The sequence below is a fragment of the Rhinolophus ferrumequinum genome, chromosome 18 (assembly GCF_004115265.2).
Source record: "Rhinolophus ferrumequinum isolate MPI-CBG mRhiFer1 chromosome 18, mRhiFer1_v1.p, whole genome shotgun sequence".
Classification (NCBI taxonomy): Eukaryota; Metazoa; Chordata; class Mammalia; order Chiroptera; family Rhinolophidae; genus Rhinolophus; species Rhinolophus ferrumequinum.
Window position 1 is genome coordinate 39,588,730 of NC_046301.1, and position 16,436 is coordinate 39,605,165.

General features: G+C 49.6%; 1 protein-coding gene across 13 annotated transcripts in view; it reads right to left on the reverse strand.

The window, feature by feature from the left end:
• DNM2 (dynamin 2) overlaps positions 1–16,436 on the reverse strand; it is a 79,812-nt gene that overhangs the window by 22,768 nt on the left and 40,608 nt on the right. For 8 of the 13 annotated variants that reach the window (XM_033133999.1, XM_033133998.1, XM_033133995.1 and 5 more), the window contains exons 6-11: positions 13,639–13,799; positions 10,558–10,700; positions 6,170–6,305; positions 4,670–4,737; positions 3,935–4,073; positions 1,550–1,636 (exon numbers count right to left, since the gene is read on the reverse strand). In XM_033133999.1, coding sequence (XP_032989890.1) covers positions 1,550–1,636; positions 3,935–4,073; positions 4,670–4,737; positions 6,170–6,305; positions 10,558–10,700; positions 13,639–13,799 — 734 coding nt within the window. Of the gene's footprint in view, positions 1–1,549; positions 1,637–2,629; positions 2,769–3,934; positions 4,074–4,669; positions 4,738–6,169; positions 6,306–10,557; positions 10,701–13,638; positions 13,800–16,436 lie in introns of all 13 variants that reach the window. The other 5 variants (XM_033133997.1, XM_033133996.1, XM_033133994.1 and 2 more) reach the window with 1 other exon arrangement.

Here is a 16,436-nt window from a genome sequence, read left to right on the forward strand (position 1 = left end):
AGCACTTCTCGCACCAGCCAGCAGGGGGAGCCCAGAACCACACTGCTTCCCAGGCAGAAGAACACGGGCAACACATACATGTTGGGGAAGGGGACACGGGTGCTTCCAGACGTCAGGGCCTCACAAGTAATACTGGGCCAACAGAGCAGAGCAAGGCAGTCCAGCGTGGTGGCCACGGGCACAACCTCTGGGGCTGATCACCTGGGCTGCAGGTTCAGCTCAGCCACTGCCAGGCTGTGTGACCCCAGCCCTCATATTACCAAGCCATGGAATGGGGGAGACAAAAGCCATACTTTAAATAATTCACGGTCTGTGAAGTCTTAGCTAGCACTTAGCATTTCCTAAGTGCCGCATTTAAACAGCAAAGATAATGTGGTCAGTTAAGAACATTAAAATGAAACACACGCACATACACACAGGCACACGTAAGCCAGTCGGATGTCATCTCAGATAAGGGGCAGGCCCTTAAACAAACCGTACCCTGTCGGTTCCTGTCACCTCACTGCGCCTCCAAGCCCTCGAGCATAGAACGGGCTGGACACTAGTCAGACTTTGTGGGGTTGCGGGAAAATACTGGGGTGCTCTGTCCATAGGATCCACTGTCGCTGGTTTTATAAAACCTGAATCCTGTCACCCTGGAGCCCATGGATCGACCCTGGCAGTGTTGACGGTAAGGCAATGAGGGGCTGTGGTGCGTACAGAAGGAACAGCAGCACCCTTGCCAACAATGCCAACAAAACGAATTGGAATCTTTCAAGCTTTTTTGATACAGCTTCCAGTCTACAGAAGCTACGAAGGAACAGGGCACTAGATGGCTGGGGAAATCCTCTGTGGGACAAATGAGCTGGTTTCTTCTCCATCAATGTCAAGGGAAGAGGAACCATTCTAAACAAGGTGATATCACAACCAAATACTACACGTCAGCTTGTTTCGGTTCTAGTTTGAACAAACGGCTGCCAAGAGACCACTGGGTTCGGGAAAGTGACTCAGAACGGGTGTTGGGCCGTGTGCAAACAGAATGAAGGCCCTGGGTGCATTCAGCAGGGGACATGTGAGACTCATGCCTGACTACGTGGAGGAGTCCGACTCTCCACCTGTGTGTGTGATTAGATGGTCTTCACAAGAAAATTAAAACGCCTCTGGCAGGCAAATAGATAAACAAGCTGTGGTTCACACATTCAATGATCAAAAGCAACAAACTTTGATAAACCACAAACAGGGATGAATCCCGAATACACACAGCATGCTGCGAGAAGGAAGTCAGAATGAAAAGGCTACATACTGCAGGAGACCATTCACAGAACATTCTGGAAAAGTCAAAACCACAGGGATAGGGGCAGTCAAGTGGTTGCCACGGCCTGAGGTGACGGGAGGGGTTGCTGACAAAGGCGTAAAGGATGAGAATTTTAGCGGGGTGGTGGTGATAGAACCATTTTATATCTTGATTGAGGTGGGGTTACTGTATGCATTGGTCAAAACTCAAAGAACTGTACACTCCAGATTTATTGCAAGTAAATTATACCTGAAAAGTAAGACAAAAAGCCAATACCTGATCCTTGGTTCTCCCCTCCCGTTCCCGGATGTAAGTGGTGACAATTCGCTCTGTCTCCTCTCTCAATCGGGGGTAGGAGCTGAGCTGGGGGGAAAGCAGAGTGGCAGCGTTGGCTACGTCCTCATGGAATGGGGAGCAACATGAACCACACCAGAAACACAAGGGAAGGTGGATGACATGGGGTGGGCCCACCGAGTCCCCACCCCTCTCCTGTCTCATAGCTGCTCTAGCTGGGAGACAGGGGGACAGTGGGGAGACAGTGGGCCGGAGAGAGCAACTGGGTGAACACGCACAAGCAGAGAGGCTTTTCGGGAATGTGATTTGGAGGTGGAAAGTGGCAGAGAAAGTGGGTGACAGCCACCCCCTCCCCCCCAGCACTGGGTGAGAGCAAGGGCACTGAGTGTAATTAAAGCCGCCAGGTGACTGGGGCGAGAGCTCTCAGAGCTTGTGAGTACGTAGTGCTTGTTCTAGGATGGTGGGTCAGCATCTGGGCCATCTACCTCGGTGGGACCCCCTTGTGGAAAAGTGTTCCCCATCATCTCAGCTTTGGAATCCACTCCTCCAACACCCCCAGAGCCTCAGCCTTTACAGCAGTAACCAAACCAAACACATGGGGAGCCCACCTTCCACAGTTTGGGTTACGTCCCCAAGTTGGGGAAAATTGAGTGAACAGTCAAAAACTCATGGAAAACCTATTAAATGTCCCATGACATAAGAACACAGGTCTGCACATTGCAATGTTTCACTGCTTTGGTGATAGTTCAGAAACCCCCTTTCCTTAAGGGTTCCAGGAATGGGCACTGACTCTCATCCCCACCGCCTACTTAGGCAACGCATTTGGCAACACCGAAGTCCTCCCAGCCCCTTTAGTAGCCCAATCTGCAAAGGTGGGCACACGTGCATATGTCCCCCCTTTTGTCTGCCGATGCAAAGTTGAGATGTCACTAAATGACAAGGGGCCCAAAGGAGGGGGTTCCTGCCGAGGCAGAGTCTCCCAGATGCGCAGGTTAAGACTAACAACAAAGGGAGCAGATGGGAGACGAATGCATAGGTGATAATAACAAAACCTTCTGTTACCTTCTCGGCACACTTTTTAATGACCGTGGCCAGTTCTGAGACCACGAGATCAACACACTTCAAACTCGGCTCTTTGAGTTTTACAATCTGTTTTTTCACAATGGCTTCAAAGGCCATGTCGGGGGTGAAGAGCCCCGTCCTGGGTCATGCGGAAGGTGGGACCAAGTAGAAAGACACCCAGGGACAGTGTAGGCCACACACCCGGGACGGGAGACAGAGAGAGAGAGAAACGAGAGTCAGCTGGTTAGTGACATGCATGGAGGAGCCTGTGCCCGCATTTGCCCCGGAAGCTGCTTCAGATCAAAGAGGCGTCCTGGGTCCGAAGGGTGGGCTTGGTCTGGGGTTTACTTATAGAAGTGCTTTATCGGTGTCATCGTACAGATGGATAAGGGCGTGCGGATGCCTTAAGTTTTCATATCTGCGACAACAGGCTCCAGGATGATAGTCTCCAACCCATCTGCGTTTCTTTCCCCTCCCTTTTCCAATCGAAGAAGCTTAAGAAGCAAATGTGGGCTTTTCCAGACTGAGAACAGAAGGCTCAAGCAGAAATCCCCTGCCTGGGAGGCCGACCCAGAGCCATCGTGGACGTGCAAGCATAAACCGCCCACCGGGAAGAGCTTCAGCTGCTTGGCCAAAGCATGCTGCCCTGGGAACCAAGCCCTCGGGGGATCCCAGCGCATCCTGCTGGGTGGAGGTCGTGGCCTGTGAACACAGGCGCTTGTGACCTAGTGGATCTGACAACGGGCTGCCTGGGGGGACAGTACTGCTCCTAGGGAGAGTAAGGGGAATAGCAGAGGCAGTCAGGAGCCAGGCCCACTTTGGGACCCGAGCACTTATTATGCTGTTGGTCTTTAGGCCTTGCTTGGTAACTAGGGGACAGAGAAGTGGCTGGCACCAGGGCAGCCTGAGGGCTCTAGGCATTTGTCAAGAACAGGTGACCACCAAGGAGGTTCAGGGAGCTTGGCCTCCAGCAGCTGATGCGGGGTCCCTCTCTGCTTCCCAGAAGGCAGCAAAGCAATAGCCCAACGACACCCCCAATTCAATCAGACACATGCTAGGCTTGGTATCAGGGTCCCAGGGAGCCCTACCCACCAATATGGCCAGTTCTGGAGGCCTGGCACCACCCCCGCCCTCAAGTTGCATCCACCCCAGCCTCTGTAAAGAGGCCCTGTTCTTGGAAACCGAGGCAATATGGGGGAAAAAGGCACTATGGGACACAGGCTGGAGCAGCACTGGGAGTCTGATACCAAAGCCCCGAACCCCAGTTTCCACACGGCCAGGAGTCCCCTGCCAAGGGGCTGATACCTTACTGGTACACTGCCTAACTGTATTGATTAGCTCCTGGATAACCAGGTCGACACATTTCAGACAGGGCTCTTTCAGCTTGACGACCTGCTTTTTCACAATGGCCTCGAATGCCAGGTCCGGGGTGAAGAGCCCGGTCCTAAAACCATCCGAACCCGGGGGCAAGGGAGATAAGTCAGAGAGAAACAAAGCACGGTCAGCAATTTCACAGGCACGGGGCAGGTTCCCGAGAAAGAACCAAGGTCATGGCAAGTCAGACGCCTGTGTCCACTACCTGAAAACCCCCAGGGTAAGCTGAGGACCCCGTGGTGATATGGGATTGGACGACTGAAGTGACGGCGGTTGCAGGAATACAAGGGGACCCAGGAGGCTCACAGGGGACAGATGCTGGGTTCTTGTCATCATGATTCAAGTCTGGCTCCCCACCCTCAACTCCCAGGACAAATATGAAGTGAACTTTCTTGGCTGACCACGGTAAGTAGGGCTCATGCCAACCGACTGGGGGGCTTAACCAGTGTTTAATCCAAGGGCAGCAGACAGTCCCGTGGCCCATGACAGACTCACAAGGACCGAGCACACCCGCCTTCGAGTACTCCAGGAGACACACAAGGACAGACTTACAGCTACTGAGAACCACCCAGGAACCCTGTCAAGGCCTCACAGTCAGGGCACCCAGAGGTTTGGGGGGACCAACTGGCTGGAGGGAACAGCGGCGACACTCCCTGTGAAACTTGCCTGACTCCGTGAATGTTCTTAATGGCATAGCTGATCTCCCGTCGTAAGTCCTTCTCATCGAACTCCATCTGAGAACAGAGAAAGCAAACGTATGCAGGGACGTACAGGTAATCCCAACAGGTGTGTGTTCAGGGCATGTTATCTCCCGTGTGCATCTGCATTCATAGAATATTCAACTGGTCAACATTTCTAAAAATATTAAAAACTCAGTATCAGCAAGAATTCTGTGAAACTAACACTCTTGTTCTTTTAGAGGAAACATAAATTCATATAAACTTTATGAGTTACTTGCAGTACAAATCAAGAACTTCCAAAAATATATCTATATTGTCACTTGGTAGTTTTTAATGCACTAGAAACTTATCTTGAGGAATTAATAATTAGTTCTATTCATAGAACTATTCATAACTGCTGAAAAATATGAAAACAGCCTAAACATCCAAAAATGGTAGACTGGTTAAGTACATAATGAGACATCAACAAAATGAAATATTGTTTTGTCACTGACAATGCATGAAATGTTTATAGTTTCAAAAGATGGCCACCACACAAAAACAGCAGGGGCAGAGACACATAATTTTTTAAAACAATATACAGAGGATGCCAAAAAAAGGTATGTGCCTTTTAAGAAAGGAAAAAACTGTATACCAGTAACAAAAGATGAATATAAGTCACGTTTGACTTCTGCAATTACAAGAGGTGCACAAAGTGGTTACCATCAGCGTAATTTTAATCAGTTTTTTCCTTTCTTAAAATGTGTGTACATTTTTTTGGCATCCTCTGGATATGTGCACACAAGTATGGATGAATGAATATATGTGTGCTGTGTTTGTGTATGCAGGGGGCTTACTCACTTGCATAAAAATAATTCTAAAAGGATACACATCCAGGTGCTAATAGTTGTCTGTGGGTATTAAGATTATAAGAGTTTTTCTGCTTTTAGCATTGATCTTTAATTGAAAAGAATTTTACTGGTTTTTATAAAAACAATTACGCGGTCTCCATAAAAAGTAAAACTTCAAGCAAAATTTTAAAAAAATCTCAAATCCCAGCATCAAGAAGTGTGAAGAACATCCTTGCAGAGCTATGCAAAGACACACATCTGGACATACATGTGCAATTTCATATGGAAGGACATTATACATATCATCCATTGCACATGCTGGCTCCATAACTTGCCTTCCTTTTTTTTCTCTCTTCAACGTGGTGGGGACATTTTCTCATGTGAAATCACCTCTATTTTCTACGTATTTTGCAAAGAACACATACTGGTTTTTGTCAGAGGAAAAAAATAGAACATTTTGTATAGCTCTGCCGGGAATCTGTAAACTGCCTGCTCAGGGAAGGAAGCCCCAAGGGGACGCCTCCCCCAGGCCACTCTGCTCTCAGCGGGCTCAGGCCTGGTGGCAGGAGCTCAAGACCTCAAGCCCTGGGACGAGGCTGGGCTCGAGACTGAGCAGAAGGGTGCCTGGCAGAGACAGGAGGGCCCAGCCACGCTACCTTCACCAGCTCAAAAGGAAACCGCTCGTGGAAGATGCGATTGATGCGGGCACCCCCAGAGAGCTCCAGTGTGTCCACTTGGTCTCCAGAGCCCTCGATCCTCTTTTCAAAGTCCACCCCAAACTGCTGGACCATCCTACAAGGAAAAAGAAAACCTGAATGTCAAAGCGGAGGTTTGGATGTAGCTCCAGCCTTATGTCCCTCGTCAAGCTAATTTACATCTTTTCACTTTTTAGCAGCAAAACATACACGCAGGTCAAAACAAAGAAACAAAATTCAGGAGCTGCAGGTGGCAAGCATTCGCTACACACCAGGCCTACTCTGTAGTCCTACTATGATTATTCGTTCATTGAATCAAAGGGGGTGGTTACTACTCCCACTTTGCAGATGACAAGAGGTACAAGGGTCATCTCTACCCTGAGGCTTGGCCTGAGCCAACAGGACGATGGCCCCTCCACACAATTCGGGGGGCTTCCGCTGGTTCCCACCATCCCCAACTTGTGTGGGGTGGTACATCACCACTATGGGCTGTGAGGCCTTGGATGGATGGCTCTGCCCTCTGAGCTTTAATTTCTTCATCTGCAAAGTAGGTTGATTGTTACAGCACCTCCACCCAGGGTCACTGTGAGGAGTCTAGGAGTTTCTAGATTTCATCTACTCCGAGAAGTCATCGATCCTAAACTGTACCATCAGTCTGTGCACCCACAAAAAGAGAAAAAATGCTGTCTATTGATGGTAATTCTCCTAAAACTTCCAAATTCAGAGAAGTGAAATTTTTATTTTCAAAAAGTGTTCCTATAATTGACAAAATATGCTAATACCACGTGTGGCCCCTTAGAATTCAGGTCATAAAAAGTGTTGCCGAGGAGTACTGTGGTAATGTGAGCAGTAGAGAGGAACTAAGGTCTTTATTAGCGTCTTGGTTTTCCTTAGCACTTCTTTCTAATCACTCCCCGCAAGTCCCTTGCACTGTCTGCCTTAATCATTTCCTTACTTCTGTCTTCCCAATTCTTGATCTACTCAAGTACAGGCACACCTCGGAGATACTGCAGGTTCTGTTCCAGAGCACCGCCATAAAGCGAGTCAACGAATTTTTTGGTTTCCCATGGCATGTTTGACCTTTACATTATACTGCAATCTATTAAGTGTCCAGTAGCATTGTATCTAAAAAAACAATGTAGATGCCTTAATTAAAAGATACTTTATTGCTAAGAAATGCTAACCATCATCTGAACCTGCTGGAAACGTGGTATTGATAGACTTTCATGATGGAGGGTTGCCACAAACCTCCAATTTGTAAAGAACTCAGTATCTGCAAAACTCAGTAAAACAAGGTATGCCTGTATTGTGTGGGGTTTCTCCGAAGGGGAGCTGCTTCAATGGGGACCAGCCCCCATGGGGCTTGCAGCATGGAGCCCACAGTGCTCTAGCAGAGAGAAATCTAGCTCTTAAGAGCAAATCCAGGAGATGTCAGTGTACTGCTGGGGTGGCCAGGCCCGGCGCATATGAGCGCCAGTCTCCCAGGGGCCCTAGAGTACAAGCCACGCTCACAGAGCACCCTTACCATCTGTCACTGGTTAAATTGTGTCCCCCAAGCTCATGTTGATGTCCTAACCTCCAGGACCTCTGAATGTGACTTTATTTGGAAACAGAGTCGTTGCTCATTAAGATGAGGTCATATTAGAGTGTGACCCTAAGCCAAGGTGACTGGTGTCTTTAGAAAAAAGGGAAATTTGGATGTACCCAGGGAAAAGCCATGTGAAGATGAAGGCAGAGATTGGGAATACCAAAGACTGTCCGCAAACCACCGGAAGCCTCCAGAAGGAACCAACCCTGTTGACACCTTGCTCTCAGACTTTTGGTGTCTAGAACTGCAAGACAATAAATTTCTATTGTTTAAGCCACCCAGTTCGTGGTGTTTTATCACAGCAGCCATAGCGAACAAATACAGCAATTGTCCAGGGCAGGGGAGACTGATAGATGACCAGCGGTCACCAGAGAGACGAGCGGTCCTGAGTGTATAGCCACAATTGCACGTCTAGGAAACAAGCATTTCTGTTTCTAGTTCTAGAAGGAGAGAGACCCATGTGCAAACCAGAAAAGTTGAGGGAGAGCAGGCCTGAGAGATGCCCCCATCCCCTCTGCCTGGGGAAAGAACCTGCCGGGGTCTTTCAAATGATCTGCATTCTAGTCACAGCTGATAGGTAAAGAAAGAGGTTGTACAACTTCGTTCCCTGACACGGAGTGATGACCAAGCTAAGCTGTGCTGGGGGGGACGAAGCCAGATACAGAACAATCTATCATAACAATGGTGACAAAAGGAAAAACAGTCAGCTTTTTTGTCACTGACTTCCTGTGGGCCACATACTGCACGTGCCTGTGCATGACCTGCAGGCATGGGTGCCAGTAACACCTCTCTGCAGGCAGTGTAAGTGACACAGATTCAAATTTAAGTGCTGCTCAACGCAGCGACCCCTCTTTTAGGAATCTGCCCTGTAGAAATCCTCCCATGTGTGCTCAACAATGAATATGAGAAGCATCTGTTAAAGCAAAAAATACCCAAATGTCCCTCAGAGGCGTTGGGTCACAGAAATAACCTACGGGATGGGCCAGGAGGCCAGAAGAAATGGAAGGTTCTCAATGATGCTTCTGTCATTTGTGCTTATTCTGTTTGTTGTAAGGCAACAACCTGAAGACGGAACCAGGGTGCAGAGGAGGGAGAGTTTTCGGCCTCTGCATCTCTTTTATAGTAAAGGCTGAGGAGAAAGTTATGCAACAAGCCATTCAAAGGGACAACCACCAGTGGAAAAGGAAGAAGCAAGGGCCTCCGCCTGTCTGTGTGGCCTGCAGGAGCCAGGACCCACGGATAAGATGCTAAGGAAGAAAGGCCCAGCCCTCCCGGGGGCTGCAGAGTAACAGTAGAGCACCTCCATTGTGATGTCAAAACTACCTGCAGGGCCCTGGTGGAAAAGAATAATTAACGTGCTAAGCCCTGGCGGATATGGCCTGTCTGGAGAGCATCCCCTGGCCCAGTCCTACCAGGCTTCTCCGGCAGCACTGAGCAGTATTTCCACAAGATCCCGCAATGGCCACGAGATAACAGGCGCTGCTGTCATTTTAGCGGCAAGAAAAGTAAGGCTCAGAGAGACATGGTCACCTGCCAGTGGTCGCCCAGCAGGCCCAGGCTTATCCCCAGGCCATGGCTTCTGCAGTATGTGGCCTCTAAATCTCCTCTTAAAATCTGCAAAAGACCAGCGTTCACTCTGTAGAAAGCTTTGCAGAATGTAGTTGAGGTTATCTGGGCTTAAAAGCAGTCTCACCCTAATCCTACCACCATGCACTGCCATGTGGCCGAGAGGGTAGGGGAATGTCAAGCCTACCATGGTCACAGGGGACAGTGTCCCTCTGGTGTGTCTGTGGGAGGAGTCTCACGCATGGAGACTGCCATCTGCCATATGAGCTGCCAGGGACTTTCCGGAATCCACTATAGCCAAGCCCTTACAGCACTCAGGGTCCCCGGCAGGGCAAAAACCAGGAGTCCAGGAGCAGGAGGGGCCCCAAGAGGCACACCCACTCCCAGCCTCACAGCTACACCGTTGCAGTGGGTTCCCCGTGACTCTGATCTGGACTGACAGTCAGGCTAAGGACAAGACGAAGCAGCAGCAGCTGACACAGGGTCCGGCTCCAGCCCCCCCACCCCCCCATGCATGTCCTCCTGGCCCCAGCCAGAGGGCGCCTGTGAGCACCTCAGCCAGGCCCTGCCCATCCTCTGCTCAGAAGCCTCCATGGCTCCCACCTCACTCAGAGCAAGAGCCTAAGTCCTCCCCATGGCCCACAAGGCCCTGCACACTTGGCCCTGAACCCCCCCACTCCCCACTTCTTCCCAAACATTCCTCATTCACTGTGCGCCAGCCCTATGGCCCTCCTCCAAAATGCCGGGCACAGTCCTGCCTCAGGGCCTTTGCACTGGCCAAGCCCCGTTCCCCAGGACTCTACGTAGCTCCTTCCCTCACCTCTTTAGGTCTTTGCCTGACTCTCACTGTCACAGAGCTCTTCTTGACTACTCTATTTGCCCACGCTGGCACTCTCTAGCCCCTTCCCCACTTTAACATTTCGCCATTTCACATACTGTACATTTTCCGATTTACTTATTTTCTGTCTCATCCCTCCCTCTCCTCTCTGTGAGCACATAGGGCAGGGATGGCATCTGTCCTGTTTACTGCAGGGACCGCAGTGCTCAGGACAGGACCTGACACACAGGAGGCCCTTGGGAAATGTTTGTTGAGTGAACGGATGGATAAATGAGGATTGGTGCCCAGCCCGACCCAGGACCCTGTGGCTGGGTGGAGGTCCCAGTGAGCCAGGCTGGGGGGTTGCAGGACACGTACTGCAGCAGGGCTTTGGTTTTGCGTGTGGGGTCGTCGGGCCGGAAGTTCTTGTACTCCTCCACCTCCTTCTCCAGAGATAGCAACTGGCTCTGCAGCTTGCTGCGCAAGGTCGGCAGGGATTCCCGGATGTGGTTTGTCAGTTGCTGTAGGAGAGAGGACAGAGGTCAGAGGTCAGTGGTCAGTGCAGTCATGAGGAAGGGGCAGGCCCGCTCTGCCCACCGAGGGCCATGCCACGATGGCCCCTGAGCCCAGCACACTGCTCGCAACCTCAAGAGAAAGCTGGAGACTCGAGAGAACATCCAGCTGGAGTCACACTTGTGCTTGGGGCAGGGAGAGGTGGCACAGGGCTGCCCACAGCAGTGAGATGCTGCGAACAGCCCGCGGGGCCTCTGTAGCACAGATCAGCTAGGGTGCTCACACCATGGAGTACACGCAACTGTGTGCAACAACTGGGCAGAATGACGTGTGCTGACCCAGAACAGCCTCCCACCAGCGCTGCTCAGTGAAAAGCCCAGGAGGCCACCGCAGGACCATGGACTGAAGGACTGACAGACAGGCGACCGTCCACGCTGACTACAGGACACCAGGTGAATGTGCAGACATGGGGATGGGCCCGACAAACTAAGTTGGACACGACTCCCCAAAAAAGATACAGAAGGGACGCATGAAGTGCTCCCTTCTGTGAAAGAGAGTAAGAACATGTTTTCATTTGCAGAAACAGAGAGAAGGAAGCTTCACAGGAAACAAATGCAGAAGGAAAGGGCAGAACGGAGCAGGGGGCCAGGAAGGAGACCTTTCATCGCAGCCCCCTTTCCTCCACTGCTCTGCTTTTGCATCATGTGGTTTTATTAGTCACACATTTTAAAAGGAGACAGCACTGCAAAAAAGGTCAGGGCAAAATGAATCTCAAGAGGTGTCCTTAGAGAAAAAGCCAGGTGCAGAGCAGTGATAAACACCTTACTGCTCAGGTGAGAAAGAAAGGCGGGAAGGAGGGAAGGCGCGATACAGATACTTTGGCCCTCCAGGCCCTGAGTGTCTCTAGAAGGAAGTCCAGGAAATGATGCCACTCGCACCTCTGGGGAAGGGACCCATCACGGGATGGGAGGAAGTGGAACATTCACTAAATTTGGGCCGTATGCATTCACTTTTTTCTTTTTAACTAGTATGGGGGTGGGGGAGGGAAAGAGAGGGAAAAGAGAAGGAAAGAGGAGGGCAGAGAAAGGGAGAAGGGAAGGAAGAGCAAACCAAAAGCCACAAAATCAGCTAATACCCAAAAAGTGAAAATCTGCATTTTGTTGCCATCTGACCTACAACAGTAAAGAAGTTACAAAGTGTCCATCAAGCTAGACACAGGGCTGAAGGAGCATCATATTCTGTGGTATGAATCCGGGCTACCCCAAGTCCGCTGTGACCAGTGGCCCAAGCAGGGCCCCCTCTGTGGGAGCGGAAGGTCTCTAAAGGTCAGGATCTATGCTACATGCTCTGCAGATCACTGTGGTTTCCAACAGCAACCTAGAGCATTACAACAACTCCAAGTAACTCCTGGGGAAACGGAGGGGTGGAAGGACAACTGCTCCAGGAAGCACCTGATATGGAGCCAGGCCCCCAGGAGGCCAGCGGGGCTGCGGGCCCTCAGAGGAGGCTGCAGTGACCTGCAGGGGATTTTACTTCCAGGGAGTTTTACTTCCCGTCCCATTCCTCCACGCCGCTGCCCAGGCAGACGTGCTTCCTTTCCTGGAGGGCCCCTCCCACTGGACACTTCCTTCCCTCTTTGCTCCCCTAAGCCGGAGCCTGCTCTCTTCCTGACCCCCATCACTACTGAACACTTGATCAAGCATTTATCTGGTGACTTGTTCCAAGTCTGTCCCCGCATTAGAAATCTGCCTTCCCAGAGGACAGGGCCCTGCTCCCATGTTGCCATTGTGTCCCCAGTGTGTACATGACGGAATGACTCTTGGATTGTAGCTCTGAGACCCTGCCACCATCCAGGAAGCTGCCATCAAGTATCAAGGAGGGAATGTTTTGCAACCCCAGACGGGCAGATCAGGACAGTCCCTAAGGACAAGCACTGCATGTTACTCTGGGGCTACATAAACCCCCATCAGGGACGTTGAGTAAATCAGCACATACGCAAAATGATGTTATTAACGGCTGCCTTTCATTGACTAGAAGATGAGAGGCCATCTCAGTGGCCTCCAAAGTGAGACTGGTTAAACAGATTAGGGCCCATGTGCTTAGGAAATACTACACAGCCACAGAAGATAGAGGAGGGCTCTTTTCTGCATGAACAGAGCTCCAGGAGAAACTGCTGAGTAGAAAAAAGCAAGGGCGGCATCCATGATTGTGTCATCATTTATGGTAAGAATGTGATTCGCAAAAGTCCTTTTTGCTTTTATGGACAGAAAAAAAGTTGCGTAGTACTAAGAGTGGTGCCCTGTGAGTTGGATGGAGGCGCTTCCCTGTATACTTTTTATACTGGTTTTGTTTAGGAACCCTGTGAATATATACACACACACACACACAAAAATAGTGAGAGAAAAATAGTGAAATGCTGGAGTTACTGACGTTTGGTACGTCCTGCATTTCACACAGCGTCTGCACTGAGCACTTAGCAGACGCCAGCCCGAGGGGGCGGGGATGGTGATGATTCCTGACTGATGGATAAGGGTGGGCAGCTTGGAGAGGCTGGGCCCCTGGTCCAGGCCACTGGGTCAGAAGCTGACCTGGGCTTTTTTTGGACCTAAGAGGATCAGGCTCTGAAGTCTTCCCATTTAGCTGCTCTGCTTTGGTTCAGCCCAGGTGTTCATAACCCAGGTCACCAAACTCAGGAACTGTATGCAAACTTCTGGATATGTGACTAAATCATTACAATGATAATTAAAATAATAGAAATAGTAATAATAATAGCAATGGTAATAATATTACTGGTACCAACTTACTCTTCATTAGGGCCTGAATCAAAAGTGGATTGAACCCATTCTGCTAAAACAAGAGCTGCTCTAGACAAAGGCCAGTGCCATCGTGGACAATAGCTATTGTGCAGTGTACAGCGTGCACAACTGCACAAAACCACTGCCCTACCTGATTCAGAGTCTTCTGCAGGTGTGGGGTGCCCATGCGGTCAGCCATGTGCCGGTAGGCTGGGTGGGAGAGGAAGAACTTCCTCTCGGCCGCCAGCGCTGTGCGAATGTCTTTCTTGCCCTCGATGTCCTTCTGGCTGCGGTTCACCACACCTATGTAGCCTGTGGGGAGAGAGGGTCAGGGTAGAGGCACTACCAGGGGGGCCAAAGTGCCCAGGTACCCACTGCAGCCCAGGCACACAGGGCCAGGCAAGATGCAGGTGAAGACGCGGATTCTGTCCTACAAAGTCATTGACAGACAGTGACAACCTGTACGCATTATTTAGAAAAAATACAGAGAATGCAAACATCGTGCAGTCGAAAAGCAACGTAAGTGTCTGCAGAAAGGAGAGATTACATCAGCCTGGTTTGAGGGGGGTAGATAGAGACAAGCTTTGGAGAAGCTGAAAGCCACAAACTGAGCTTTAAAGATAGGTAAGGAAAACGTCTCAAAAAGAAGGACAATTTGGGGACAGCTAATTTTGACAGACATTAAAACCTATTCTAAACTTATTATACTGCAAAAGATTGGGTACATTGGGGTATGTAAGTCCAGAGAGATGAATGGAACAGAAAGTCCAAAACCACCCAGCAGTAGGTGGGCACTAACAGCTAACACTTCCAACTCTGGAGGAGGGAAGCTGGATTATTCAATGATTGCTGCTGGCAAAGTTGGGTGCCTCCCAAACTCAATTCTTGAAGGATCATAGATTTACACATAACATATGAAATTACAGAAGTATTTGGAAAAAACATGGTTGAGTTTTAAAAATGTATTTATATTAAAATACTCTGAATGAAACATCTTAACAGCTAACCATGAGTACATGAGAAATGGGACTTGGGGAAAAGGGTTGAGAGAGTGTCTCCCCAATTGAGAAACTTCAGTATTATTTTGGAATTTTTTTCCCAAATGTGAGAAACTATTTTTGTAGGCTAAAAATGCCAGTGTGAAGAAAAGATCTGTACTATTTGGACATAAAGAATAGATAGACAAAAACATAAAGAGGAGGAGAAAAAAGACAGGGGAAGCAGGATGGTTGGTGTTCAAAAAGCCAGAACCGCCAGGAGCCCCTGAGCGTGGGCATGACGCACCGAGCGCTATGGGTGTATGAATGGGTGTCATGGGAAATAATGAAGTCAGCCTGGCGGTAGGTGCTCAGTAAACAGTGGCAGTTATTCATTGTTATTAACATAATTAAAGTTGGAAAAGTAGACTGGGGATAGGTGGCAAAAGGCCTATTCTCTCAGCAGTGGGAGTCTTTCAACGTTTCTCTTGGGAAGAAGAGGAGTGGCACCTGCTGAGTCTTGTGAAGACCTGATTGCTTTTTGTCCTCTCCATATTAGTCAGTATGTCCACTTTACAGATGAGGGAGCCAAGGCACACCCAGAGAGGATCACAGAAAGGATTAGTAGAACCCAGATCTGAACCTAGATCCATGGGAAGCCCAAAGTCTCCAATCACCTGTGTCATCGTGAGCAGAAGGAAGCAACTCGGGCAGAGAGAGGCATCTGGCTTGGGTTTTTGGTTCCTCTAAAGGTGCCAGGGGTCTGAGTCTTTAATAAGCCAAGAAAAGGATCCGGGGCGGCCGGATGGCTCAGTTGGTTAGAGCATGTGCTCTTAACAGGTCAGTTCAATTCCCACATGGGCCAGTGAGCTGCGCCCTCCACAACTAGATTGAACACAACTAGTTGCTGGTGAGCTGCCGGTGGGTGGCTGGATGGCTCAGTTGGTTAAAGCCCGAGCTCTTAACAACATGGTTGCCGGTTCAATTCCCACATGGGATGGTGGGCTGCGCCCCCAACAACTAAGATTGAAAACGGCGACTGGACTTGGAGCTGAGCTGTGCCCTCCACAACTAGACTGAAGGACAACAACTTGACTTGGAGCTGATGGGCCCTGGAAAAACACACTGTCCTCAATATTCCCCCAAAAATTAAATTAAAGATAAAATAAAATTGGAATGTCCTAAATATTTTAAAAAAGGAAAAGAAAAGAAAAAAAGAAAAGGATCCAGCTGGAGGGATTGTGAAAGCCACAGGATGAAGGAGAAAGCTGAAAGAGAGCCTGAGGTCTTAAGTCAGGAGCAAGCATATAAGTGAATGGAGACAGGAAGAGCCACTTTCCTGGAAACAAACAGGAAGGCAGAGGAGGCAGAGACAGTGAGTAGGGAAGAAGGAAGGTGAGGAGGTCCATGTCATCTTGCAGCAATGCTGAGCCCCACTAATGTCCCTTGGAGTCTAAGATGGTGGCCTGAGACGTGTGTGAGGGAGCATGGGGGCAAATAGGGTCTGCTTCCCTCTTCAGCACTGACCCTTCCTTCCTAAACCTCTGACATCAATTTGCTCTTCAACCTCTGATCCTTGCAACCTAGCAGGTTTTTGGGTTTTGTCCCTAACTACGTTCTGTCCGAATCTGCAGCTACCCCATGTCACTTAGTGTCTCAGCAGTGCTGGGGGAAGGTGGCGATCAAGGTCTGAATGTTTCACCCATGCCTATCCCAGATATTGCAGAGGGGAACTCCGGGAGCAAAAGATAAGACCTAAATGGTGCTGGCAAGGTACGAGAGCCAGAAGGTACCCACAGCTGAGAGCTGATCCCAGAGGGCAGGAATGGGAAAGGAAGGAATGCAATTAGGGAAGAAATGGCCTAAAAAAACACAAAGACCTAGATGGACAGTCAACAGTACACAACAGTGAAAATCCAGAACCAACCTAAGTGTCCAACAAATGGGGAATAAGTAAGAAACAGCCAACACA